Source organism: Pogoniulus pusillus, chromosome 12, assembly GCF_015220805.1.
Source record: "Pogoniulus pusillus isolate bPogPus1 chromosome 12, bPogPus1.pri, whole genome shotgun sequence".
NCBI lineage: Eukaryota > Metazoa > Chordata > Aves > Piciformes > Lybiidae > Pogoniulus > Pogoniulus pusillus.
The window spans coordinates 17,067,337-17,094,063 of NC_087275.1; the positions used below are offsets into that span (position 1 = coordinate 17,067,337).

At 40.3% G+C, this 26,727-nt stretch overlaps 1 protein-coding gene across 3 annotated transcripts in view; it reads right to left on the reverse strand.

Moving 5' to 3' along the window:
• Positions 1-4,339: 4,339 nt before the first annotated feature.
• The window catches only part of RCAN1 (regulator of calcineurin 1), a 41,087-nt gene continuing 18,699 nt past the window's right edge, over positions 4,340-26,727 (reverse strand). For 2 of the 3 annotated variants that reach the window (XM_064152489.1, XM_064152490.1), the window contains exons 2-5: positions 13,407-13,596; positions 11,181-11,354; positions 10,018-10,177; positions 4,340-7,137 (exon numbers count right to left, since the gene is read on the reverse strand). In XM_064152489.1, the coding sequence (XP_064008559.1) occupies positions 6,974-7,137; positions 10,018-10,177; positions 11,181-11,354; positions 13,407-13,493 (585 nt within the window). In that variant the 5' untranslated portion in view covers positions 13,494-13,596 and the 3' untranslated portion in view covers positions 4,340-6,973. The remainder of the gene's footprint in view (positions 7,138-10,017; positions 10,178-11,180; positions 11,355-13,406; positions 13,597-26,727) is intronic. The other variant, XM_064152486.1, reaches the window with a different exon arrangement.

The following is a 26,727-nucleotide window of genomic DNA, read 5'->3' on the forward strand; positions in this document are numbered from 1 at the left end:
AGCGAGGTAGTGCTCTGAAAACTCAGTCACTCATCTAATCCCTCTTGGAACACAAAGCTTTGGTCTCCAAAACATCCCTTGGCACTGGTTTGACAGTTTCATTTTATATTCTCATTTGAACAAGCAGTTCTTTATGTTTGCTTTAAACTTAATACTGATCATTAACTCTAAAACCTCTACAGGAATGTCACTCACTCTATTACACAGGAATAGTTCACTACTCACCTTCTCAACATTAGCTGTTATATCTATACCTCTCACAATTGCCTTCAGGAATTAAATCGCCTCCCTGAGTGCGGTCTTCAACAGCCACTCCCAGTGGGGCCTTCAGCAGTCACTCCCAGTGGGGCTTTCATTGGTCATTCTCAGTGGGGCCTTCAACGATCACTCCCAGTGGGGCTTTGGATGGTCATTCCCAGTGGGGCCTTCAACAGCCACTCCCAGTGGGGCTTTGGATGGTCATTCCCAGTGGGGCCTTCAACAGCCACTCCCAGTGGGGCCTTCAACGGTCACTCCCAGTGGGGCTTTCGTTGGTCATTCCCAGTGGGGCCTTCAACGGTCACTCCCAGTGGGGCTTTCAATGGTCACTCCCAGTGGGGCCTTCAACGGTCACTCCCAGTGGGGCTTTCGTTGGTCATTCCCAGTGGGGCCTTCAACGGTCACTCCCAGTGGGGCTTTCAACGGTCACTCCCAGTGGGGCCTTCAACGGTCACTCCCAGTGGGGCTTTCGTTGGTCATTCCCAGTGGGGCCTTCAACAGCCACTCCCAGTGGGGCTTTGGATGGTCATTCCCAGTGGGGCCTTCAACAGCCACTCCCAGTGGGGCCTTCAACGGTCACTCCCAGTGGGGCTTTCGTTGGTCATTCCCAGTGGGGCCTTCAACGGTCACTCCCAGTGGGGCTTTCAATGGTCACTCCCAGTGGGGCCTTCAACGGTCACTCCCAGTGGGGCTTTCGTTGGTCATTCCCAGTGGGGCCTTCAACGGTCACTCCCAGTGGGGCTTTCAACGGTCACTCCCAGTGGGGCCTTCAACGGTCACTCCCAGTGGGGCTTTCGTTGGTCATTCCCAGTGGGGCCTTCAACGGTCACTCCCAGTGGGGCTTTCAATGGTCACTCCCAGTGGGGCCTTCAACGGTCACTCCCAGTGGGGCTTTCGTTGGTCATTCCCAGTGGGGCCTTCAACGGTCACTCCCAGTGGGGCTTTCAATGGTCACTCCCAGTGGGGCCTTCAACGGTCACTCCCAGTGGGGCTTTCGTTGGTCATTCCCAGTGGGGCCTTCAACGGTCACTCCCAGTGGGGCCTTCAACGGTCACTCCCAGTGGGGCTTTGGATGGTCACTCCCAGTGGGGCCTTCAACGGTCATTCCCAGTGGGGCCTTCCATGGTCACCCCAAGCGGGCCCCTCCAGCCTACTGGCCACAGCAATTTCGCTTGGTGACAGCATCAGCCTGTGATTGTTCACCCAAGTGAGCAGCCCTGCTCCTTGGCCACAGATTGCTGTGCAGCCATACTCTTGACACAAAGCACGCTTGGGAACGCAGGATCTGGCAGGTGACAGTGGGAGCCCAAAGTCAGTGAGACAAGGGAGAAGACAGCCCCTGGAGCCTCAGAAACACTAGTTGAAGTCCCTGGTCAGAGTGGTGCCATTGGTGTGAGGCATTTGTGCAAGCACCCGTTAAGATTCTCAGACAATAGCCATTTGCTAGGCCACTGGAGTCCCTGGAACGCCTTTGGGAGCCCATGTTCAGCATGCGCCGCTAAGAAGAGGCCGTCAGAGCCTCTGAGCTGAAACTGAGAAGCCGCAGGCAGGTGGATGTCTGAGACGAGGACACTGGAACCTCCCAAGCAAGGCGAGACGTCCACAGTCAGAGGGACAACTGAAGCCTTTAGAGCCTCTGAGGTGAGACAGAGCCCACAGTCAGAAGGACAGCTGAGGTCACTGGAACCTCTGATGAGCCACACAACCTCCCGTAGCATCTGGTGCGGAGGCTGGCTGCCCGGGCCGGGGCGCTGAGACAGCCTGAGGAGACCCAGCGGGAGCTCATGAACAGGCCGTACGTACGAGGGCTTAAACAGACGGTCAAAGCCACCATGCAGTGAGCTCTGCCACCACAGGTGCGTGTCCAAGAGCCCAAGGCCCCGGAGGACGGCCGGGGGCTCCCAGACACCCTCCAACCCCCCGGCTCTAAAGAAGCAGCACCGTCCCTCCGACGGCACCGGCTGCAGGCAGGCCCCCCACAGCGGCGTCGGGCGGCGCCTCAGGACCCGCGCGGCTGCGGCTGAGCCCCGCCGTGCCGCCCCGAGCCCGCCCCGCCCCGGCAGGCATCCGGCATCTCCTCTGGCCTGAGCTCCGGGGCAGAGGTGAGGAGAGCGACTGCCATCTGCTGCTGGCAGCCCCACTGCACCGGCCGAATTGCCCTGAAAAGAGAACACTGGACACCTCCGATACCGTCGGACACCACCGCAGGACCTTGGAGCCTTCTGGACTGCTCTGCCCCTCCACCTAGGCTTTTTGCGACTGGCTGTGGGGCAAAGAGACCGCAGTGAGCTCCAGCTGTCTCCCACGGGGCCGAGGCACCTCAGTGGAGACCTCCGGAGAGCGTCAGAGATGATCGAGACGGCTGAACACTGCTGGAGAACACTGCAGCATTTGGGACTCCCCAGCATCGCCACCCAGACATTGGGACGGCAGCCCAATGCAGGGTAGCTGCCCACACTGCGTTCTCACCTCAGCTACCAAACGCGTGGGTCAGGGTGAAGCCACAGCCAGACTGGCAGTGAAGATCAGAGACCACCACACATCCTCCAAGAAAGTGGATGCTCCATCCTTCCTTTCCATTCCAGATGGATAAACAGCTCTTCCCTTGGAGAAGAGATTTCAGGACGTTTTTAGACGAGAAGTTTTGGCATTTTTATTAAATAATTGGTTACTTTGAAAACAAACAAACAAACAAAAGCTCTCCTCTCTTATTTGGCACTTTTGAGAATGCATGGAGACTCCTGTATCCCACATCAGTCTCTTCAGCACAGGAAAGGCACTCATACACAGGGTATAGCCCCAGGCCAGCACCTTCAAATTGGCAGGGGGCACAGGGCACACACAAAGGCAAGGGGAAGGAACTGCTACTCTGCAGCTGGGAGAAGAGAGGGCTTAGGGCTGGTTCTCCTGACCTCTTGAGATCCTCTGACTTGAAGGTCTTCAACCATTGTCAGAAAATGAAGTCCTCACACACCTGTATTCACCCCAAGGAGGGGCAGGATGTGGCTCCCAGTTCACAGGCCAGCACCAGAGATGCTGATGCTGCACACCGTGGCAGAAGTTTTCTCTATTAAATATGGAGTAACAATTAAGTTTTTGCAGAGGAACTTTCTGGTAGGTGTAAAACAAAAGCCCAAGATCTGGAATGCATTAAAAAGAGTGTGGCTTTTACAAACTAGTGTATAAATCAGCAGAAAGGAACTGCACCACAAGGCAAGTGAATCAAACCCATGCTAGCCATTATGGAACCAGTAATGCACCCCCTTGGCTAAGAGGGCCACCAATAGTCAGAGGTGCATTAAGAAGATTGACAAAGTCCCTTGGGAGGCTACCCTGAAAGATACCTGGATATATTTCAAGAGGGAAGTCTTAAAGGCACAGGACCAAGCTGTTCCTGTGTGCCAAAAAAACAAGTTGTCGAGCAAGGTGTCTGGCCTGGTTGAACAAAAGGAGAGTCTATGGCCTTTGGAAGAAGGGACAGACTTCTCATGAGGACTACTAATATCTAGCCTAAACCTCCTCTGGTGCAACTTGAAGCCATTTCCTCTCAACCTGTCACTAGTTACTAGGGAGAAGAGACAAACACCCACCTCACCCCAACCTCCTCTCAGCTGGCTGTAGAGAGCCTTCAGTGTGTTTTTGCTTAACATGTTTTGAAACACAGACCTGCAGTTTCTAGGTAAAGCCATTTAAATGATGTAACATTTTCATATTCTGAGAGCTTCCAAAATAAAATTATTAATTTTGTAGAAGGAAACTTGTAAGGATATTATGAATGGACAGGGGCTATTATAAGAACAATAAGATGCTGATACTTTTATTAAGAAGCATATCAACTTCATGCACAGAAGACTCAGTTTTTAACGAGAATGTTCTGGACTCTATTTTACTCTGTAGTAGATTCTGATAGTTAATTGAGGTATGCAAGCCTTTTAAGTAGAAGACTGGAAAGCTTTTCTCTGATAAATTCATTTAGTTGGTGGTAAGAATGTGGCCTGGAACAATATTCATGTGTTTGAAAGCTTTAAGTTCAGCTTTGGTGCAAGATCTTCGACTAGTTTAATGCATAAATACCATGACATTTACAAGAAGACAACAAAATATTTTAATTAAATATGTCCCATACTATACAACTGTATAAAATACCAACTAAGCATTCATTTGACCATTAAAAAAAAAAAAAAAAAAGGAATCCCACTCAAACAGGAAAAGCAAGCAATACATTGTAGTAATGATAACAGAAGGTGGCACAAGCCAGGATATACAACCAGAAACACAGGCAAGTTACTATCTCCATCTGTTTACAACTACCATCAGAAAGGGAAATACACTGTAACCATCCCAAGACTTCCATGGTTCCCAGTGCCCATCTTTTTAGGTAGAAAATAGTGTACTAAAATGACAAACACCACAGTGGTATTTAACACTCCATTCTTTTTAACTGAAAGGCAGCACTGCTTTCTGAGGACTGCTAGGAAATAGAAAAGCAGCTGCCTCGGTTTCTAATGCAGAACTAATGCTTTGATTTACAATCACGGAAAAGATGGGAAAAAAGGACAGAAAAAGATGATTCCAAAATTTTGAAACTGAATGAAGTGAAACACTAAGTCCAGCATTAATTTGAGAAACATGCTGGGGGAAAGAGTCTTAGATAGCCTTAAAGGTAATTGTGGCAAACCTACAAAGCTTCTGTCCATTTAACTTATCTTGTGTGTTAATCAGCAGTACTTGTACCCAGCTGATGGATTACCTTAGTTACATAACCTTACACACTCTCGTGTCCGTAAAACACAGCTCCAGCAACACACGGCAGTAGATCTTACTGTTAAGATGGAGAGAGTGCCACTTGAGCTAGGTTCAAGACAGATGCCAAGTATCAGTGTTTGTTTCAGTTCACAGGGCATACCAATCACAGGCAAGATCATAACTGAGTATTAATGAAGTTCAATATACTCCTGCTTTCTGTAGTCACAGGACATCAATTTCTATTTTGCTTCATACAATGACCTTCAGTAACACTGCGTTTACATCGCCTCACAGCTTGGATTGGGCTTCATTGCGCACCTTACTTTTTCAACAGATACTTGATTTAAAAAAAACAAGATGTGAACCTGTCAATGTTTGCTTCAAATGGCACAGAATGGATTTCTTTACAATGCCTCCAGCTACAAAAGTCATTCTCAGACCAAGTGTGGCAAAAGCAAACCAACAGAGAACCATGCTTTGATTTCTAAAAATGCTGAGAAGCTTCAAGTATCCCCTTTCTAAAACTGTGATGTTTTCCCACAGGTATCAGTTAGTATCTCTCAGAAAAGAAAAAAGAAAACACTGGGACCTGTTTCAAAGTGAGGATCTGCATTTTAAAAATCAAGTAACAAAATACACTTCTGTCATCTTTGTTCTTCTCAACTTGCAGACCATAAGCTACTGCCTTTAAATACTAACATATAAAAAACCCTAAAGCTTCTCCCATATAGACCCATTACTTGAGTATGCATCATTACTTGGCATCAGGCATTTCTAAACACCTGATTGTTTTGGAAGCAAAGCTAAGAAAGTTTGTATTTTTGGACATACAAAGCCAGTAGAAAAAAAGATAAAAGTGTGCACCTTGTAGAACAGTTCACATCAGGAATGAATGAGGAAAAGGCACTCCATCTCTCTTCACTGTTCTACACACTGTGTGCAATTGTTCCATCACTGTTAAACCTTTGCTCACAACAATGCAGATTCACATACTGAGTAGAGGTCTTCTCCCCATGACCTTTTTTTTTTTTTTCACTGAAAAATTACATTGCTGTAAATATGCAACATTATCCTTATTCATATATGTCAGAGTAGTTTTTTGGTTTTGTCTTTTTTTTTTTCCCCAAATGAGAAAGTCAAAACTACTGAACAAATGTTATGGAAGATATAAATTATTTAAGCTTAAATAAATTAAAATCAACTTAACTTTCCTATTACACTTCTGTTTGTTTTTTTCCATTACTTTGCCAGATAAAACCCTATATAGACATTTAAAAGGTTAAAATTATTAAAAAGCATAAGCTACATGGCACCAAAATAAGGTGCCAAAGAAACTGTATGCCTGCTGGACAATGAGTGCCAATAAAAAACAGACATAAATATATATACACATTTAGTAGTAATTCTGGGATGCTGAGATAATAAATACTTTAAACAATTGTCCAGATTTCCAGAAACATGTGAAAAACTATAGAAAATAACGCAGTTACTTGAGAAGACCAAGAATACACATGCACAAAATCTATTATAAGAAAGAGGTTTACAATTCCCATACCTGAATCTTTAAACCCACCTCTGTTATCACTATGTATTCCACACAATGACTAACCTATTAGTTTGAGGATTTATGCAAGTCAGAACAAAGAAAACTTCCCCCAGCTGCTTTATAATAGAGTGGCCCAAAACACCCCCTGAAAAATAAATCTAGCTCGTCCTGTTTTGTCTCAAAATGTTTTTTTCTTCTGCCTATCTTTCATTCCCAGTGATCAGGGAATACACTCATGACATCCACCAACCCGCAGCATCAAAAATAAGGATGAAACTTCCTCTTTTTTCTGATCTAACATGTACTGGAATTTCTCCGACTTCTAACTGCTGCTGTTGCCACAAAACCTGTGACCTGCTGTTTCCACAGTAAATGTTTCCTTTGCATAGGTCTGCTTGGTACTCTTGGATGAACAACAGCAGTTCAACTTAAGTGGGCAGGAGTATAATCTGGCCTTCTCGTCTGAATAATTTTTGGTTTGGGTTTCTTTATTTCTTCTTCCACATCGTTTTCCTGGTCACTCTCACATACATGGACGACAACGCTAGGAGTAGTGTCAGTTGCAGCATGTAGCTCATACTTTTCTCCTGAAAGTTAAAATATTAGCAAAACTGGTTATAATGAATCCAGTCCACAGAAAAGTATGAAAACAAGTATGTAAAAAGAAAGGAATAAACGAAAATGTGTAAGCAATACACTGCTAACAAAAGCCTGATGCCACAATTCATTAGCTAGCGCAGGCAGGGGCACTGTCGGCAGTCACATTTACCATCCAGAAATACTTATGTTCTGTTTCCAAATCACCAGAGCTCAGCTGCTCTCTTAAAAGCAAGTTTACTTAAACAACATTAGGTATTCAAAAAACTATCCTACACAAGCATTCCTAAGTCTTCTTAGTGGGTTTCAATCATTTAAAACCACATAACCTATCTATCCATCCCCTGTAACACATTCAGGAAGACTCTGTGTTTTTTAAGTAAAAACAAAACCACAGGAGCTTTCTTCCTCCTAAAAGCTTTCAGTGTTAAGAGAGCTGGATGAAGCTCTTTCCACCTCACACAGAGGTGCTTTACCACTGTTCTGGCATTTAGCAGAGCTATACAGCAGGCTTTATGCATATATATTGTGTAACACTGATGTAATACAGCCTATGTGTACAAGTGCTAAGGCACACATTTTATTGGCCATTCATCTGAAACCTGTTTTCTTTCTGTAACAAAGAACTGCTTTAAAATCTAACCAGGTGCTAAATAATTTAAATCTTACATTGGATCAGGGAAAGAGTAAACTATTTACTTTCACTACTTCCCTGATGAACTCTAATTTTTCTTGTTATGTTATATGCATTACTTCTCAGTGGAGGGTACAGTCTCCATTAAGATCACTACAGTGATCTGCACATCAGCTGTTCAAAAGAGCCAACATCTGTGGCATGAAGCACACTCTACTGTGCCAAGGCTCTGAAGTGGCCTCTGCTGTTTCTTCAAAGCATTTAGAAAGGTGAGCTGGCACAAAGAGCAGCTCCACAGAGTAAAAGGCTCTTGCCTCAGAAACACACCAGCCAATTTGCTAGGAGTAACCCCTGCTTAGTCCATGTTACAATGAACATTATCCTCTCTTGAGCTTTATAGCTCACAATACACATTATAATTGGAAAAGGATCATAGATCTGTCACTGAGCTTACTTTACTGCAGGGCACCTCAATAACAGAACTTTGAGGGGAAAACGGACCAACTTTCATGGCTTAGTAAGCCTTTAAGTATTTATTTTGAGGCCTAAAACTTAAAAAAGAAAGCTTGTAGTAAAATAGAAAGCCTGTAGCACCCATGGAGCAAGCTCTGAACTCTAGTAAAATCAGTAAGCTGTAACATTATTTATTCATTCAAAGTGTTTCACCAAAACCAACTTTGGAGAAGTAGTCTTATGTGACTTCTGTTTCAAAAAATTCATTTCAGGAAAACAGAATCTTTGACCAAAATGTTTAGTATGTCAGCAGTATTATCAATGGATGGTCTTAAACGACCTACATGCAGGCTCATCTGTTTAGTTTGCATATTTCTGGAGAAACAAATGATTTGTGACAGCATTTTATGCCTCCACTTCTAACTGTAACATCTTTCCTATAAATTGTTCTGGCCATTATAATTCATATGTCATTTAAAAGGTAGTACTTATTATAAACTTCTAATAATCTGCCCCATTTTTTTATGCCAGCATAAGCATGAATTTTTTGTGTTTGTGCATACAAAAGTGTAGGGAGATGAATTTTCACAGGTAAGAACTCCTCAATGGTTTGTGAGATGCACATCACCGTCACTACAATCCTTGGATATCACCAGCATACAGTCAGCCATAAATTACTACTTTGAAAGCTGAAGCATGAGGAACTAGAAGTTCTGCCCTAGCCTGCTCTCCACCCCTTAATACTGATGTGTTCCCTGAGCTGGTAGGTAAACCGGATATAAAAATAACTCTGGGAAATGATTCAGACCACAATTTTTTCTCTTTGATACTGCAAACAAATGTGGCCATTTTCCCCCTCACACACTTAGCACAGTTGCAAACAAGTTAAATGAGACTTGCACATTTCAGGAAACAAAATTTCCATCAATCTGCATTAAGCAAGCTGTCTTAATTTTTAAATTACATCAAGGGATGTGATCATTAATCACTGAAAAAAAACCAGAATCATAAGAAGTTCCATTTTGTGAAATTTGACATCTATTTCCCAAAGCAGATTTTGGTTTAAAACACAAATAGCAATTAGAACTGTTTCTCTTATCTGCAGTGCTGTTCTTAATAAACAGACATGCAAACAGCACTGTTAGCTCAAATGACTAAAAGCTTATGGAAGAGCACCAGAGAAAAGGGGGAAACAGAGGATTTTGATATAAACATTTTCCCTCTCCAGGGTGAAGCTAATCTCAAAGGTTTCAATACAGAAATAAACTGCAGCAGACAAAAATTAGAAGGGGCAACAGGTGGTAAAACAATTTTCTCTTGGCTCCAGAAGAAAATGAGTTGGTATTGATACTAGTATGTGTAGGAGGGAACCTGTAACTCAGATGCAGAGATAATTCCAGCACATGGTTACACAGCTGTTAACTGATTCACTGTCTTAGTCTGAAACAGGACCTTTCCATCCCTTCAGAAGAAATTTAACTACATAATTGTGTCTTTGTTTTTTTAGGAGGTTGCTTCTTGCAAATTCTGATGAACAAGCTAATAGATCATTGAAGCAATATTCATGCTCTCTACAAATCACAAAACTTCTACCTTAGAGAGGCACTTTCAAGTGATCCCATCAATTACTATGCCTGTAAAGAAACTATTCTTTACTGGTACTTCCAGTGATATTACAAATGTAATTAGTAGATAGGAAATAATTTGAAAACAATTCAGAAATACAAGAAGTTTAAGAGATGCTTTATTCAGTGAAAATTCTTGCATTTCTGCTCCCTCTTACCTGGTCCTAACTTGGAGATAGCATATAAAAGGTCATAGTTAATGACTGGAGTAGCATCTTCTACTTGCTTCCAATCAACAGGCGGAGAGGCAGGAGGTGAAATCAAAAACTGTTTGTCTGGATTTGGTGGTGCCAAGTGAGAGCTTCCAATGTGCAAAGTCTGAAAAAAACAATAAAAGTCACAGCTGTTTCAGTATTACCAATGGCTCCCCAGTTCCTGAAGATTTTTAAGGTTTGGATAGATGTTATGTTGTAATAGACACTCAAGGTGGCAGCATGTAACTGTATCATTCAAGAGAGCTATATGAAAGACTCAATATACAACATACAGGCGAGCCACCACACTGATTAACTCTGATGGAACATGCAATGAAGTATGCACATCTGCATCTTCTCATTATGGAGTTGGACAAAAATTTCACCAGAAAAATATCTGTCCTTAAAACACTGAAGTAGGAGGAAGCTGGATATGGGCTTTAAAGCCTAATGACAAATGGTGTTGAAACTCATTACCACAAGTGAGAGTGGTGAGAATTCTAGAAGGTATATAAATAAACTGTCTCCTTCAGGATTGTCCCTAGGGACATCTGAAATAGACACACAGAGATTAATTCTCTTATTAAATCTATGGAGGAAAATACAAAGCAGACACCAAAAAAGCGCCCGGATTACCAGAACCTGTGAGTTTCACATCCTTAGCAGCAGATGCTAGCCAGCTACAGAGCTGCACTGATGGCAGTCTCCAAGTAGGAACACATGCTAAGTGGACAATTCGTGGTACTGAGAGCAGGACCAGCAGGCAGAATCCTGAATATGCAGCTTTACACTTTGGATTCCCTTAGATGCCACTTGAGCATGCACGTGTGTGCACATGTACAGTTGGAAGAACACTCTTGGCTTCCCCCATCCTGTTAAAACTCTGTCGTGGACTGTGCTGACTACTATCATCTACTCCCTTTTATCAAGGTTATCAAAACAATACTGAGTGAAACATAAATCAACATATGCAACAGCCTCCAAGTAGTCCTAGCTTTGGAATAACCTGCAATCTCTAATCAAACTAATAACACTAGCAGCGTTTATTAACATGACTGAAGACCTATGGAAGCTAATTGTGAGTTAGTTATGCTTCAGTACCTTGTAAGGATAATAAAAAGACTTACCTGAGCAAAATACAGTTTTATCTCCTTTCCAAGGAACTCTGTCTTATGCAACTGGATTCTAGCATCTGCTGCAGATAAAGGGTTACTGAAATTTATTCGTACTCTTTTGAAGCTCTTAAAATACTGAAAGGTGATGTCTCTGTCGTATGTTCTAAACAGTGATTCAAATTTGGCCTGAAAAGAAAGGATCAGAGAAGAAAGTGAATATCCAGCACTCTACCTCTTCTCTAATGAAACAGAGAAATAACTTGTAGTTACTAGTAGGGGCATACTACCACTCTTGAATATTGATGTATTTGTAACACCTGAGATTTAGCTTTCTTATTATAACGAAATTGTCTAACCTAGCATTTGTTTTCTCGTACAGCAGCTGTCTTCTTCCTTATTAAAAAGTAGATTATTATCATTAATAATAAAAAACATTGATAAGCATTGGACACAATACTCTGATTTAGCCACATAATAGAAATGGTAGCATTGGTAAGATACTGAAAAGAAAAGCTTGTCCTATAAAATTAATATCCAAAGGTCTTGAAAACAGTTCACCAAGCATGCCTTTGCCTAAGTGAGGAATTTTCTAGGAAACAAACAGTTCTAACAGGAAAAAAACCACTCCCCCCCAAACATATTTGCAAGCTCAATGTGATTTTCTTCTGTGACTCAGCATGCATAGCAAAGTTCATGAACACCTCCTGTTTTAATAGCTGCTACTCTCTCATTTAGGAAAAGGAACATATTACTACTGAGCTCTACTTTAACAGTCTCTTTCTATTTCTGGAACCAAATTCTAGAAAGACTCTCGATACCTTCTCTAAGTAGTCTTAAGTATTAACCACATAGCTCCTGAAAGGCCTCTGACATACTCTTTTGATGGTGTAGCAGGAATAGGAACTGGACCAAACCAGCACATCTTTGCAGGTCTGCAATTGAGTTACTTTGCTTTCCTACTTGCATGACAAGACTGAAACATCTTTACCAACAGCACTCTGGGTTTGTGCTCCTAAGGCATCTAGGCAAACCTGACTTGTCTATTTTTCATATTATTTACATGGAAATTGCTTCCACTCTTACTTCAGCATGTCAGACCAAAGGAGGAAAAAGAACAAGAGGTTCTGAAGCTGCCATGGCTCTTGCAAAATGTTTCAGGCTCACACTGAGAACACTGTAAGCAGCCACAAGCCTTATTTCAGTCATGGCAAGAGATCAAGCATTCAGATTTCAGCTATTTTCAGATATTTCCTCCTCATAAAAGCTTACTAGAAGTTCAAGACAAAGCCAAAATAAGCAAGTATGTAAAGTCACATTGCCTTTTTTTTTTTACCGTTACAGTTTGAATTAGCAGGGGAAAAGCAACAAAGATTACATAACAAGGATGTAATTACTTCAAAATTCCATTTTCCTTCCTGAAAAGCTCTGCTTCAACAAACTCTCCACAGCTGTGTGGAGGAATTTTAAAAGCAGAACTGTCTTGCTTCTTGCTGAGCCACATTTAATATTCTTCAAAATGAGTTCTGAAATAAGACCAGCACCCTACACAGACAAAGCCTGTATTTGTTAGCCCCCTGAACTCCAGAGATGGATGCAACCAGGAAAAGTAAGCCAAACACATGCCAAACTGTATCCTGAAGTTCACATTCAACCTTTTAACTCAAAAGTACATGCAAGATTTGTGCAATATATATAGTTTTTCAAATCTATGTTATTAGAGTGGTCACAAATGTAATGCTAGCAATACTACACTAAATGTTATTTCTGTCCTTAAGGTAGTCAACGATTCACTGTTAAAGGACTAAATTCCTTACATTAATTCTAATCAGTTAAAAATAAACCAGAGACTACTTCTTATAGTTTTAACATTAAGCTCTTAACTACAGTGCCAGCCAAAAAATCCCATGAAAAGTATAAAGGGTACTATAAACTATGTCAACCTCGCTACTAAGATTGTAATCTAAACGTTTGCTGAAAATGCACATACATGATACACAGAGCCAAGTCTGGAGGTAAACTTCTGATCATTTACAAAAACACATAGATTAAGATTTAAGAATCTCCAGAGCCATTCACATCAGAGCAGATTGCTGTAGACTTCCAAGACCCTTACAACAAAATGAAGTTTTCTCAAGAGTCAAAAAAGCTATCAAGGCATCTATCCATATTTGAAACGGCACCTACATGCTTCAGCAACCCAGTAGCCCCCAAAAATAAACCACAAAAGAGAAAGCATACCCTTGTTTCTGATTGATTGAAGACATCACTGTCTGCCACACAGGCAATCAGAGAGCTAAAGCTGTAGTTAAAGTTTCTAAAATGCATGTCGTGCTCTGCCAAAGCGACACTTGCTGCTCCACAAAACCCGAGCACTTAAGGAAGCCGCTGGTCCCACAGGCAGCGTTTATAAGGGAAACAAGTCCAGCCTCTTGAGAGGGGAAAAAAAAAAAAAAAGGGAAGAAAAAAAAAAAGAAGGTTTCAGAGCATCCTGTATGTGACAGCGAATTCCTGAACAAAGTCCTGCATGCTCTGAGGCAGTCAGGAACAAACTGTAAGCTGCGACTGGAAAGAGGTGACGTCAGCACATTAGTCAGCTTCCCTATGCTAATTACCAGCGTTCGGGAGGATGGAAAAAACAGCTGAGGTTTGCACAGCAGCTGCTTTATCAAGCCTCTTGCAGCATAGTTTCCACTGGTAGTAATTCCATTCAGGGCTCAGACAACATGCTCTTCACTGGAATGGGACAGCCCATCTTAAGATGGAAAATGTTACTGCTAAAGGACCAAAGTCTAGAGTAATAGGCTGCAATTAGCCAGAAGGAAAATTTCAAGACTTCAGAATGGAAAACAAATCCCTCAGGTCAATAGCTTTGGGTAATTTTGTGGAAAAAATACAGGGACTGAAGCTTAGAGATTAGGAGGAATTGATTTGGGAAAAATACTTTTCCCCCTCATTAGAGTGAGAAATTATTTTGAAGCTTTGTTCAAAGCAACTATATGGACTAATTACCATTCTCACTTCATTAAAAACCTCATTCTAAGCCTCAGAAACTGCTGAAGGGTTTTTTTGTTGTTGTTTGAGCTGGTTGGGAGTTGTTTGGTTTGTAAGGATTTTTTTCTGTTATTTTTTGGGGGTGGGGTTTTTATTTGGTTGGGTTTTGGGGGTGGGGTATTTGCTGGGTTTGTTTGTCATTTTTTAACAGGAACTTAATCAGAAATCTGCTGGCAGGGTTTTAAGAGACAATCTGAACTACCAATGGCAGTGATGAGGTATGAAGCCTATATTTCTGATGTTTTCTAGTTTAATTGTATCCCAGTTTCAGAACATTTCTCAAAAAGCAGCACATGACAGATTTTTGGATGTGATTTGGGGGGTTGTTTGTTCTTGGGGTGGGTATTTTTGGTTATGCTCTTGGGGTTTTTTCTGCTTGTTTGTGCCTTTTTTTAAAATCAAGAACTATTAAAAAATAATTAGCACTTCAAGTAATTCATTAGATTTAAGATGAAGCTTTTACAAGCTATTTAGACATCTCAAATGCAGCTTTAGATCAAAAGTTATAAAGGCAGGCAAAATTGTGTGTTTAACTCATTTTACTGTAACGTAGGGCTATGGCCAAAAGCACTGAATTTTGTGGAATACCTGCAAACAGCAGGGTCTCATCACTTTAAAACCTCATTTAATAAATATCTGATTATGTATAATTATTCACATGAATAGCCTTCTCTACTTCCATGGCTTCAAAGTTAAGGGGGTTTATTGTGCCAGAGGGTAAAATCCCCATTTAGTAGTCAAGCTCTCTACTATTGTAATGATAGCTTAGCATAAAAGTTACCTTAGCGTGAAAGACTACTCAGACCTAATTCCTAGCATGTTTCCTTAGAAGCCCTCTCTTAAAAATAAGCTCAGCTCAGGAAAAGGTGTTTTGAAGGACAACTCAGCAACTGGTGTAGATGCTGTCAGAAAGATCAAACTCAACTCTGAAAGAAAGAAATAGGTTACAAGTCTCCAGTAGCCACCAACAAGGTAGGTGTCTGAAAGACAAACCCAGAAACTCCCTGTCCCCAGGCTCAGAAATAGTATGCCCATCAGGAGTACAGAAGTGATCATGCCCTTGTACTCAGCACTGGTGAGGCTGCACCTGAAACAGTCTTTGGTTTTGGGCCCCTCACCAACACCTCAATGTCTTCCTTGTGAAGTGTCCAGAGAAGGGTAACAAAGCCCATGAAGGGTCTGGAGAACATATCTTGTGAAGAGCAGCTGAAGCAACTGGGATTGTTTAGTCTGCAGAAGAGAAGGTTGAAGGGAGACCTCATTGCTCTCTACAACTGTCTGAAATTGTGAGGTGGGGGTCAGCCTCTTCCCACAGTATCAAGTGACAGAGAATGAGAAGAAATGGCTTCAAGTTGCATTAGGGGAAGTTTAGGTTGGATATTAGGAAAAAAATATTTACTGGAAGGGTGATCAGCCATTGGCATAGGCTACCCAGGGAACTGGTTGAGTCACCATTGCTGTTAGAAAAACACGTCAACATGGCATTTTGGGATGTGGCTTTATGGCCGTGGTGGTATTAGGCTGACAGCTGGACTTGATGATCTTCTCCAACCAAAGCAATTCTATGATTTTATGACATGCAGTGGCCATCCAGCTACTCAACACTGATGAGATCTGGACTGGACATGTGCACAGTGAGAACAGGTCCAAATTCCCAAGCCTGTGATGTTTACCCAGAAACACAAGTACTTAAGAAGAGGATTCATAAACAGCCAAGAAATGAACCACCTGAGCTCACACAAAATCATGTTGAGTATGTCTTGAATCCTGCCCTTGCCCTGGAATTAGGTCTTCAAGTGTCTTAAAGACCTCAGAAGTGGAAGCACCAAGCATGACTCCATAGACAAGCGGTCAGGATGCTCATGTGGAAAATATGGCCATGAATCACCTGAGCATAAAAGGAAAACAGGCTTTCCACATCCTAGGTGAATGCTATAACTACTGATAAGAAAGTAAAGAAGGTCCCCCTTTAACCTGTTCCTGAGTCAGAGTCATTTGGCATACTTTGAGGCTGCTGAGGTGATTGCATCTTCATAAGTCACAGGTGGAAAGAATGTTTTCTATAGAGCTTCACAGGGCCTACACAAGAGGCAGTTTGAACTGCTCAACAGAATGAAAGTTTGGGCAGCCTAGCTGCAGAACTTTATATAGCTAAGAGAGTCAAAGCTTCCTAGCTGTCCAGTGATTGTGAACATCTTCAAAAGCCCTATTTTGGGCTTCACAGTTTAAAGCAGGACAGGTAGATCCTTGGCACTTGTATCTCTTTGTTAGTCTAGACTTACATTTTATGCCCAGGTACCACGAAGAATAAAACATTAAAAATATCTCTTACTGCCATCCTCAAGGTCACCTACATCTTACTGAGACCCAAGGAAAATGACTTTACAATATAACTGTCATCTAAAACAAGACTGTGTAACTGTGTTAGCTGTAAAGAAATCAGCCATCTTTGAGAAGATTTAAGACCTGACATTGTGTTCCACAGACAGAAGATAGAGCCTTCCACTGATATACACTACCTTTACACTTTGCCTGTTTAAAAGGACAAATAAAAGAAACCAGTCCTAGTCTGTTTCACTTTATCACCATAGCCACTGTTTTTTGTAAGGCTGTCTCACCAGTCACTCCTTAACAAAACAAACAATTTTAGGGGAAAAAGCCAAGAAAACATTCACAAGAGAGAATAAACCAAGAACTAGTATTCCTGGGGTGAAAGGGTAAAAAAAAGATGTTAAAATATCACCATTTTGAAGTGTGCTAATATCCTTACTGCTATGGTTGATTAGAATAAAAATGCAGTCATTAGTAGATTAAATATAAACTACTTTGAGCTATTAAAACAACTAACAGAGGGCCTTACTTTATCAAAATAAATACAAAATACTCACTGACCCTGCTTCATTTAATGAAGTGTTAAGGCAGCAGCAGTATGTTGAGAGCACTGACATCTATTGCAGAAACCAAAAGTCAAAGTTACAAAACCACCATTACAAAACCCTGACCGTGTTGCAATGTTTATTCTGTGCTGTGCAGGTTCTGTAACATTTGTTAATCACATGCTAACAAACTGTCTGGAACAAGAACATAGCACAGTTATCAGAACTTCTGGATTTCATGTTCTGATGCTATCCATGTGCAGTTTTTAGTCTCCCTTGTCATCACAGAGTTTGCTGCCATCTTCTCTTTGAGACTCCCTAGTAACACACAGAAAGAGACCAAGGACAAGGAGATCACCTGCTTAAAGGTATATGCTGTTATCCACATACTAAATGATGTCTGATACTAAACTACATTGGTGCAACAAGACACTGCTGTACTTTGGGCAACAAGAATCAGGGAAGTCAAACAGATGAGAATAATACCACATGAGAACATGGTCAGCCCTGCATTATCAGGTTTCAGCTTTCCAGTGAAACACACAGATTCTGAGGCTCAGGGTTTAAAAGTTGAGATCCAAAAATTGCAGACAAGATGCTCAATGAAGATCTGAAGTACTCCTTAACATCAACAGCAGCCAGAAGATCCTCAACTAGCAGCAATTCCCAGGCAGAGAAGTTTAACAGAGACCATTTTAAAATTAGTTTGGGGAGTGAAAGGAAAACAAGTTGAATGAGTATATGGAACAGTAGGAACACAAAATGACCAAATGTCATAAATTGTTCTGTAACTTAACCTCAACGTGCAGTAAAACAGGTAAGGCACAGAAGAGGCAATGGGATCAGAAAAAAAAAGGCAAATCACAAAAATAACTGTTCATTGTTAATTAGCAATGAAATTAACATGAAAGTAATGTTTCTGTATTGGTAATTGTGCAAGCTAATAAAACAATCACCTATGAGGTATAAATCAGAACAATGGTTTCCATTCTCTGTGTAAACCTTGAATACCAACAGTATATGCTTGCTGATCATTTGTTATCAACATATGGTTTCTATTTCTGTCTTTATGTTTATTATCTTGTCTTAGCCCTTACAAGAGGGATAAACATCCTGAAATTATCTAGAATGAATAACCCATACTTACTGGATTCATTTTCCTAGTGATTGGGAGAGGGAGGGGCAGACAGTAAAGTACAAACAGCTTCCAGAGCTATCCATGCATGCCTAGGGGCAGTAAGTTCTGCTCTGTGTGCAGTAGCCCACACCTGAATTCAGGTGACCTTGTAACCTGCACTGTCCATCAGCGTAGGAGCAGGGGTGCTACATGTCCACGTGGGACGTGGGAAAGGCATGCTGAAGGACAGTTCCTTCCTAGAACTTACCACTCATCTAGAGTGTGCCTTCAGCTGCATTCAGGCAAAAACTAAAAAATCTCCAGAACTCAGACCTGCTGAAAATGTAACAAAATTTAACACATGAGAAGCTAGTGAGCACACCTCCTTGACAGTGTATTTTTCTCTACTGCCTTAGGAAACAGTAACATTCCACAACACTGGAAAACTTTTTTCCCCTGCCCTTGGGATTTAAGAAGTATCACAGTATCACAGTATCACCAAGGTTGGAAGAGACCTCACAGATCATCAAGTCCAACCCTTTACCACAGTGCCCAAGGCTAGACCATGGCACCAAGTGGTTGGTTTTATGTGATGGTGTGTGTTGTGGGGCTTGGTTTGCTTTGAAACTTACTTGATGAGCAAGAGAAGTCACAACAGTGCCAGCTGGCTCAGCCAAAGAGCTAGGAGTGACAGCAGTGGGTTAAGTCACTTGTCTTAAAATGTCTGCACAGTTCTTCCTCTCATTTTAGTAGGCAAAAATTAATCAATACCACCACCACCACATCCCCTCCAAACAAAGATGATGGAAAGAAAACTTGAATAAGATTTATTTTTGAAAGCCTGGCAGGATTTAAGAAGTAAAATTAATTGCCACACCAGTAACACTCAAGTGTAGTTTTCTCCTCAAAATCCTTACAGTAGCCTGACCACAGAGACAGGCAACCTTAATGGCTAATCCAGAACACTGGAACGGCTGTATACCTACTCAAGTAGTCAGGCAATAACACAGCAAACAATGTAGCAGTACAAATTTCTCCTCTGCCAGGCAAACCCAGATCAGAAACACCGAGAGAAGAAGGGAGTCAGAATTATCCCAGATGAAAATGCGAATGGATGGTTTCTTCTGCTTTGTGATTATGAAAAACTAAGTTTTTCAGAGTTGTATAATTGTTGGGTTTATGTATCTATTAGATCTTCCCAAAGTACAAGGTAAATAAGTATGTAAGCTGACTTTGCTCAGAGAAATAATCTGCAACAAAACACCTTTCTAACAAACAAAGAAATTCCAGTATTACAAAATGAACTGCAAATTCATTTACAGGAAGAGAATCACATGGGGAACAGCAATGCAAGTACACAAACTGGTTTTCCAAATTAAACAGAGCTATGTGCAGTGTATTAAGGTAACACCCGCACAATGACAGAATGGAAAAAGGGGCACTAAGCATGGATTTAAGCCTCATCATCAGCTCCTCTCATTAAGTTTGTTTATTATGTGGAATAGCAAGCACATGACCATATGCTTAAAGGCATTTTGATCACTGAATTTCCAGTCACAGAGACAAAACATGGTGCAATTTTAAAACTGAAGCATCTTGTTCCAAATAATAGGGTACCCAAAAGAAAAGCCTATCTGTACTACACCAAGTTATGTAAAAGCACCATATAGGAGTGCTATTAAAAAAAAGTATGCAATGGCTATAAACTAAGCTATTGGACAATATTTTTAGATCTTAAAAATGGCAACACATCAGAAATAAAGCTTGAATACTTGTATTATTTATCAGAGCACTAGTTCAGCATAATCATTGCTAGCATACTTTGTATGCTGGCCTAAGATACTTATTGCAGACAATTGACAATAAAAATTAATCTAGGCTGTGATGCCACCTCCATTGAAGCTTTTGACAGTAAAACCTTTCTAAAAAGAAACAAAGCAGATGGATGAGTAATCATTTTCTAAGATACCAGGCAAAACATGTAAAAGCAAGCAGAAAAGCCATGAAGATTCTGAACCCTTCCTAAGGTGGTATATATGTTTAAGACAAGACTCAAAATACTTTTAAATCCCTGATATTGTAGAAGGCGAATATAAAGTCTTTCAAAAAACCTCTACCTATTTTCTCTTTTATGTCTCTTTAAATTAATTGATGCACTTTAACTATAAAAATATCTACAGGTAATATATTTACAATAGAAAGAGGCTCTCATGAAACACTAAGTCTTTTTGCAGTAATTGGCTAGAGGGACTAACAAGGGGAAGGAGAAATTTCTTCCAAGGTCAATCACAAAGATTCCCCTCACCCCCACCTCAGAGAGACAATTTGATTTCAAATAATTGAAACAACCTTTAAGATCAGATGCTTTTTAAAAGCACATGAAAAGAACCTGGAAAAGATTGTCCAGCTATATTAATAGTTCAATCTGTTAGGAAAGTAGGGGTAGGGCAGCAAGAAAAAATAAAAATTGACAAAACAAAAAGCCAAAGCCCAAGATGACAATCTTCATGCAAGACAAATGTAAACACTCCCATGGCCAGATGCAGTTGCAATGCTGGGTTATTATTTCTATTTAAGGCAGACAGAAGAAAAGGTGACGGAGACAATAGCAGAGTGTATAACTCATCAGGGAAGTGGTGTACATGGCACACAAGAAAAGGCTAACTATGGAAAGGGAAGGGCAGGAAATCCTTAAGCAACTCAACTTTTCTAACTTAAACTTTTTAAAAGCTTCTATAAATATAGGTATCTTTATAAATCCTTTCCTCAGAGTGGAGATTGAAAAAAGGGAAAGAGGAAAATTCTCCAAAGATCATCTATATTTATTATGAACTAAAAAAGAACGAGGACTTTTACATCAAAATGTGTTAATAGGCCATTTTTACAGATACTTTATTTCTGTAGCATGAAAACTATTTACAGCAGAATTGAAGGAAGTTACTTGTTAAAAAGTGTTCCCTCATCCCCCAAGATATAAAATAACCTCTCATGAGCACTGTATAAATATGAAATAAAGGAAGCATGAGGAATTCTTCCTACCACTACAACTTGGAAAATATAAAAATAAAAGCAGCAGCAGACTGACTTTTTCAAGGTTTTGAATGCCAGCACGGGAAAGAGAAAAAAAACTAGACAGTAAACAACAGACAGGTGGATTTGCAAGATAAAACAGTTTAAGGAAGAGGGGACATATTATACACAACAGCTTCTAAACCAGAAACAGGACTTCATGTAATTATTTCTTGAAGAACACTGCTTTGTAAAGAAGCACAGATGTAATGTCATAAGTTAAGATTCAGCACAGGGAGAGGTCCAGGGAATAAGACACATGCTTACAGTTGGATTTATGCGTTCTTAAGCATGCCATACATGTTTGGATTTTAACATAGATGGAGTGCTACAATCCTCTGCACATTGCCTATGCATTTGGGTGAGCTAAGGGGCATTGAGATACTGTTGATGCTGGGCTTGTACACTAGTATCTAAAAGATATCATGTTTGAAGACTGAACAAGGTCTTTAGCATTATCCTAGGTATTTAAATGTTGACGCTATCCTCTGCTGGCAAAACAAGAAGCATTAAGGCATGGAAGTTCTTGTATAATCATCATGTCAAGATGGCTTATAAGAATGTAGGGTGAAAGAGAAAAACTAAGTTCCCCAAATCTCTCTCATTGCATGAGGGAAAAAGACCACAGCAAGTGATCCTGCAGTGTACCACAAGCCAGTCCAAAGACTGAGAATATTTTATTTGAACTCTACCAAACTGAAGGCAGTGTGACCAAAGCTTTCCAATAGCTCAATGGTCTAGTAGAAAGCACACACCTTCCAAATTCCTTCATTCCTCTCTGGAGCTAGAAGCAGCATCCACAGGGCAAGTGAATACTAACCCAACAGTGAACTTAAACTTGGTTTATGATTTTTAGAAACTCAAGCCAATAAGGCATAATCTGTTTTGGCATAGATATATATAAATACAGAGGCAAGAACAGGATGAATTTCACAAGATAGTTTTTAAAAGTGAATTTTTAGATTATGATCCAGATACAAATATTAAAATATTGTCTTCTATTTATATATAAAAACAATGTTAGCTACAGTAAAAGCTTGATATCTTGAATAATGCTTGAGGAAAAAAAATTGCCCCACTGTGTAGCATTATGAAACACACACAACAGCAAGAGTAAGCGGCAGGTGGCAGTTTTGGTTCAGTATGCTTCCATATCCACTGAAACTTCTCTGAAAAGACCAAAGAAGTCAAGATATTTTTATCTCACTTTGTACATTCTGGATAACGAAGGAGACAATAATAAAAAGGTCAGTACAGAGGAGAAAAAAATGAAGGGATGAATCTGTGTCAGCTTGTCTTTATTCAACATCTAAATCAAGAATTACCATTATAAAGCATGAATCACTGCATATTAAAGTTCCAGATAAACCAATTTAAGAAGCCTAACTACTTTTTGAGCAATAAGATTTTGTTTTCTGTCTGAAAAGTCTATATGAAACAGAGAGTACTTTGGTGGTTTCCAGGCCTATAACCAAAGATCTGTCATGGGTATTTTGGATCAGTTAGACAATGAGTGCCAAAGTACTTTAATGCAAGAAAACTCTGAAGCCAGGTATCATTTTTACTGATGTTTTGGAGGCTGCTAAGTGCACACAACCAACCTGTGCTTCAGTATGACTTGCACCATTACCTCTACTCTATGACAGAGTACTCTGTAATATGACATATCTACAGTGTGTTAAATGAAAATTTACAAAAAAAATCAGTGGCATCTGATGGTGGAAACCAAAACTCAGTCACTCCTATCTGACTGTACTCAAACAGAACTGGAACTGCAATGAATCTTCCATGATCACATTTGGGAAATTAAAGCACTTCACTATGGCAACTTAAACAAAACAACAGTTAAGTAGGGAAAGATATAGCAGTATTCGCTCCTCAGTTCCACCTGTATTTTTTTTACTGCACAATTTCAAGACCTTATAATCTGGAGTTGCTCCAGAGTAGACACATATACTCCTGAAGGCAAGTGAAAAAACCAAACAACCTTGGGTCATCACTGCAATAAATGCCATTTACTCCCCCAACATAAGAGCAAGGTGCTTTCCTTATTGAAATCAGCAGTCTTGGTGGTCCTTGCTTCCAGAAGCTGTTTCTCAGCATTACTCAAGTAGAACTTGGGTAGTCTTACATCTAAAGATAACATGCAGGTATCATTTTGTAGACAACTCCTCACAGATAGAGCAGAGCTGATTTGAAATCTTCTAGAGCTATTATTATGCTTTGATGACATTTGCTTAAGAACCACACTGGTTTGCCTCCTGTCCAATTACTTCACAGGAGCTTTGGAATACTTTCTTTTAAACAAATGCCATCAAACAACAAAAAAGCACAACAAAAGAGAATACACTGTGGCTAAAGGCTGACTGTTCCAAACCATTCTCCCAGGATCTCCAAAACATGAGACAATGTTGTTCACCTCATAATCAACGATTCTTGAAAATTACAACCTTATTTTTATTCCCTTCACTTCAAATTCACAACTATTAAAGACACATAAATTGCAACTCTGGCTTGCTCCAATGAATGCCAGTTAACTTACTAATTTTTCTTGATCTTCATTCAAGGGGTTTTCATATCACCAAAGTAAAAAAGAAACAAACACCAAACAAACAAACAACAAAACCCCACTGAAACAAAGAAAAAAAAGCCAAACTAGCAACTACCAAAACAAAAAAGCCAAACCAAACTCCCAGAAGGTTACCTGTATCTACTACCATTATTTCAGAAAGAAAATAAGGAAGGATTCCTACTCAAGTTAGTTCTTAATGCAATTACAAACACTTATTTGAAGCCCAAAAGCACAGATTGTACCCTGAAGCTGTGGCTTTTCAGCAGAAAGGCATAATGCCCAGGTATCCAGAGTTTTGACCACGGAAGCCTGCATCACCTATAAACATCAGCAAGGCTTCTATGAAGCAATTTCTCTGCACACAGAAGCTACCCACAATTACTCTACTGAAGGATTAAAAAAAGATTCAAATAACCCACTGATTTTATTTTTTTTAAAACACAGATTCCAAAAGCACTGCCAAGAAGGAAAGTAGCTGTTTCTACTGAATAGGCTCTTACAAGACTTCTTTTTAATAGGAGCTTAAAATATATGAACTGTTGTCATGCTTGCATTATGTAGCCTACATATGTTCAAACAGAATATAAAAAGCTGTGCTCTATCACAGAAGTGCTATTTACAGATTCAGTGTGTGACAGTTTTCCAGCCAACCATTTGAAAAATAAATACCTACACTGTACTTATTCCTTCCTTGGAAAAATCCATGACTTATACTTCCATTTCCAAGCACTAAACACTAAATTCCTGTTCACTGACTGGTAACATAAAAGTGCTAATTTGGAAATTCCACTACAGAATATTTGAGTAACCAACTGGACTCGTTGAGAAAACTTTTTAATATGGCAAATATATTCCAAAATGTAAAGTCTTTTTTCAGCATGTTTCCACTCCTGCAAAGAATTTAGTCAAATGATCCACAGCAAGTGGACTACAAATGTGCCCTCATTCAAGTATTCTGGAAAAAAAAAATCCCACTTTTCTGTACATTTACTGGTAAGTATTTTTTCTATTCATATTAAAAACCCTATTCCACCTAGAAAGAGGTTTTCTACATACTAAAAACTAGCATCCTAAAGTTTTCAAAATTACAGTGACTTAACTATTTAACTCATTTAAAAAATGTAGGATTTTATGTGCTGAGAGCATTTGAGAAGAAATAAGCAACTTGTTTAATTATGTTTGTTTCATCAAGAATATTTTAATGGTAAGCAAAACCAGAACAACTAAATAAGAACTACATAGCATGCTGCCAGCCTGTATGGACAGATTATTTAAACAGAGACTATTCAAATATTCTAACACTTGTGCAAACCAGACCATGAATAAGCTTGCTAAGGAAAGAATGGAGCCCTCTACAGAAAACTCTTTCAGAAACCTCTTCACTTTGTTCAAGAGGTGACATTTTGGAGCAAAGTTGTTTACCTGAACTGAGCAACCATGACACTTCATTATCACCAATTCAGGTAATGCCACCCAAAAGCTTGACCAGCTCTAGGACTCCCTCCTGATCATCTGTACCTCAAAAGCACCCTGCACTTATGGAGATGCAAACTGTCCAGTTCAGAGTAGCTGGTATCTCTTTGGAAACATCAAGAATACAGCAAAGAGTATTTATGATCGCTGTATACCTACAAAGTGTGTGACAGCGTATACATTTTTTCTCAGGAGAAAAAAAAGAACAGTCATTAGCAAGCAGCATCTTAAAAGGTTAGAAATTTCTGAGGAGGACTCTTCATTCAACTTGGAGGATTACTAAGAGCGTATAACCCTATATTCAGACATCATTCAGAGGTAATCTCCCCAAGACGTTACTTAATCCTTTAAAGAACGATCTGGGGGAAAAAAAAGGCATTGTTTATTGTGTTTTACTTCCAATGAGCTCCTTCATATGAATACAAATCCACAGAGGAAAAATGTCTGTTAAAGTGACAGAGAGAATTTTCTCCAAGTCACCAGATGGCAAGCAAAAAATGGACTTAAATATTTGAGTCTCTTGGCAAATTTCAATCAAGTATGATACCAAGGCAAAGGTTTAAAAGGTTGTGTGTAACTACACCGAACAGGAGGACCAAAAAGAAGCATACAGAACTCAGCTGTCTACTGTCTTGCTTGGCAAAAGCAACTTATATAGGCCACCAGACAAGCAAGAACAAGTATCAGCATACATTGCAGGATGTAAAGAAGGGAGAATTCAGAACATTGTACAAGGTGATGGTCAAGGACACGAATGCAAAGTAAGACAGACATTTGTTCCATAGCCTGTGGAACATGCTTAGTGTACAAAGGCATTAAATAAGCCCTTAAAGCTTGCAATTCTGAAGACTGCAATAAAATTGCAAAAATAAAAATCCCTGAAATTACCTTAAGAAAAAAGTCTTGGTATTCCAGGAATTTTCAAGACTCAAAGCAAAAGTTAAAAAGAAAGAAAGGCTAAGAATAATTTAGAAGGACCACTTCCTAACTTGCACTTTAAGGCTGAAATGCATACTAATGTGATTCTGAAAATTCCAAGAAGTATATTTGGCACAGTATGGATGACTTTAGTTTCAAAAGTGAGAGCACAAAGGCCAGAAGAGACAGAAAGAATGAGTTCCTATCTGAGGCATGGCACACTGGATACAAATCAAGGAGAGAAAAAACAAAAATCTGTATCATAGAATCATAGATCACAGGATCACAGGATTTCAGGGGTTGGAAGGGACCCAAGATCATTGAGTCCAGCCCCCCTGCCACAGCAGGACCACACAAACTAGCACAGATCACAGAGGAAAAGTGCAGGTCTTAGCATCTGGCCTCATTTAATCTCATATCACCAGACTCAGCTCTTCAATTCAGCCTGTTCAGTTTCCTCTGTAGAATCTTCCTATCCTCAAG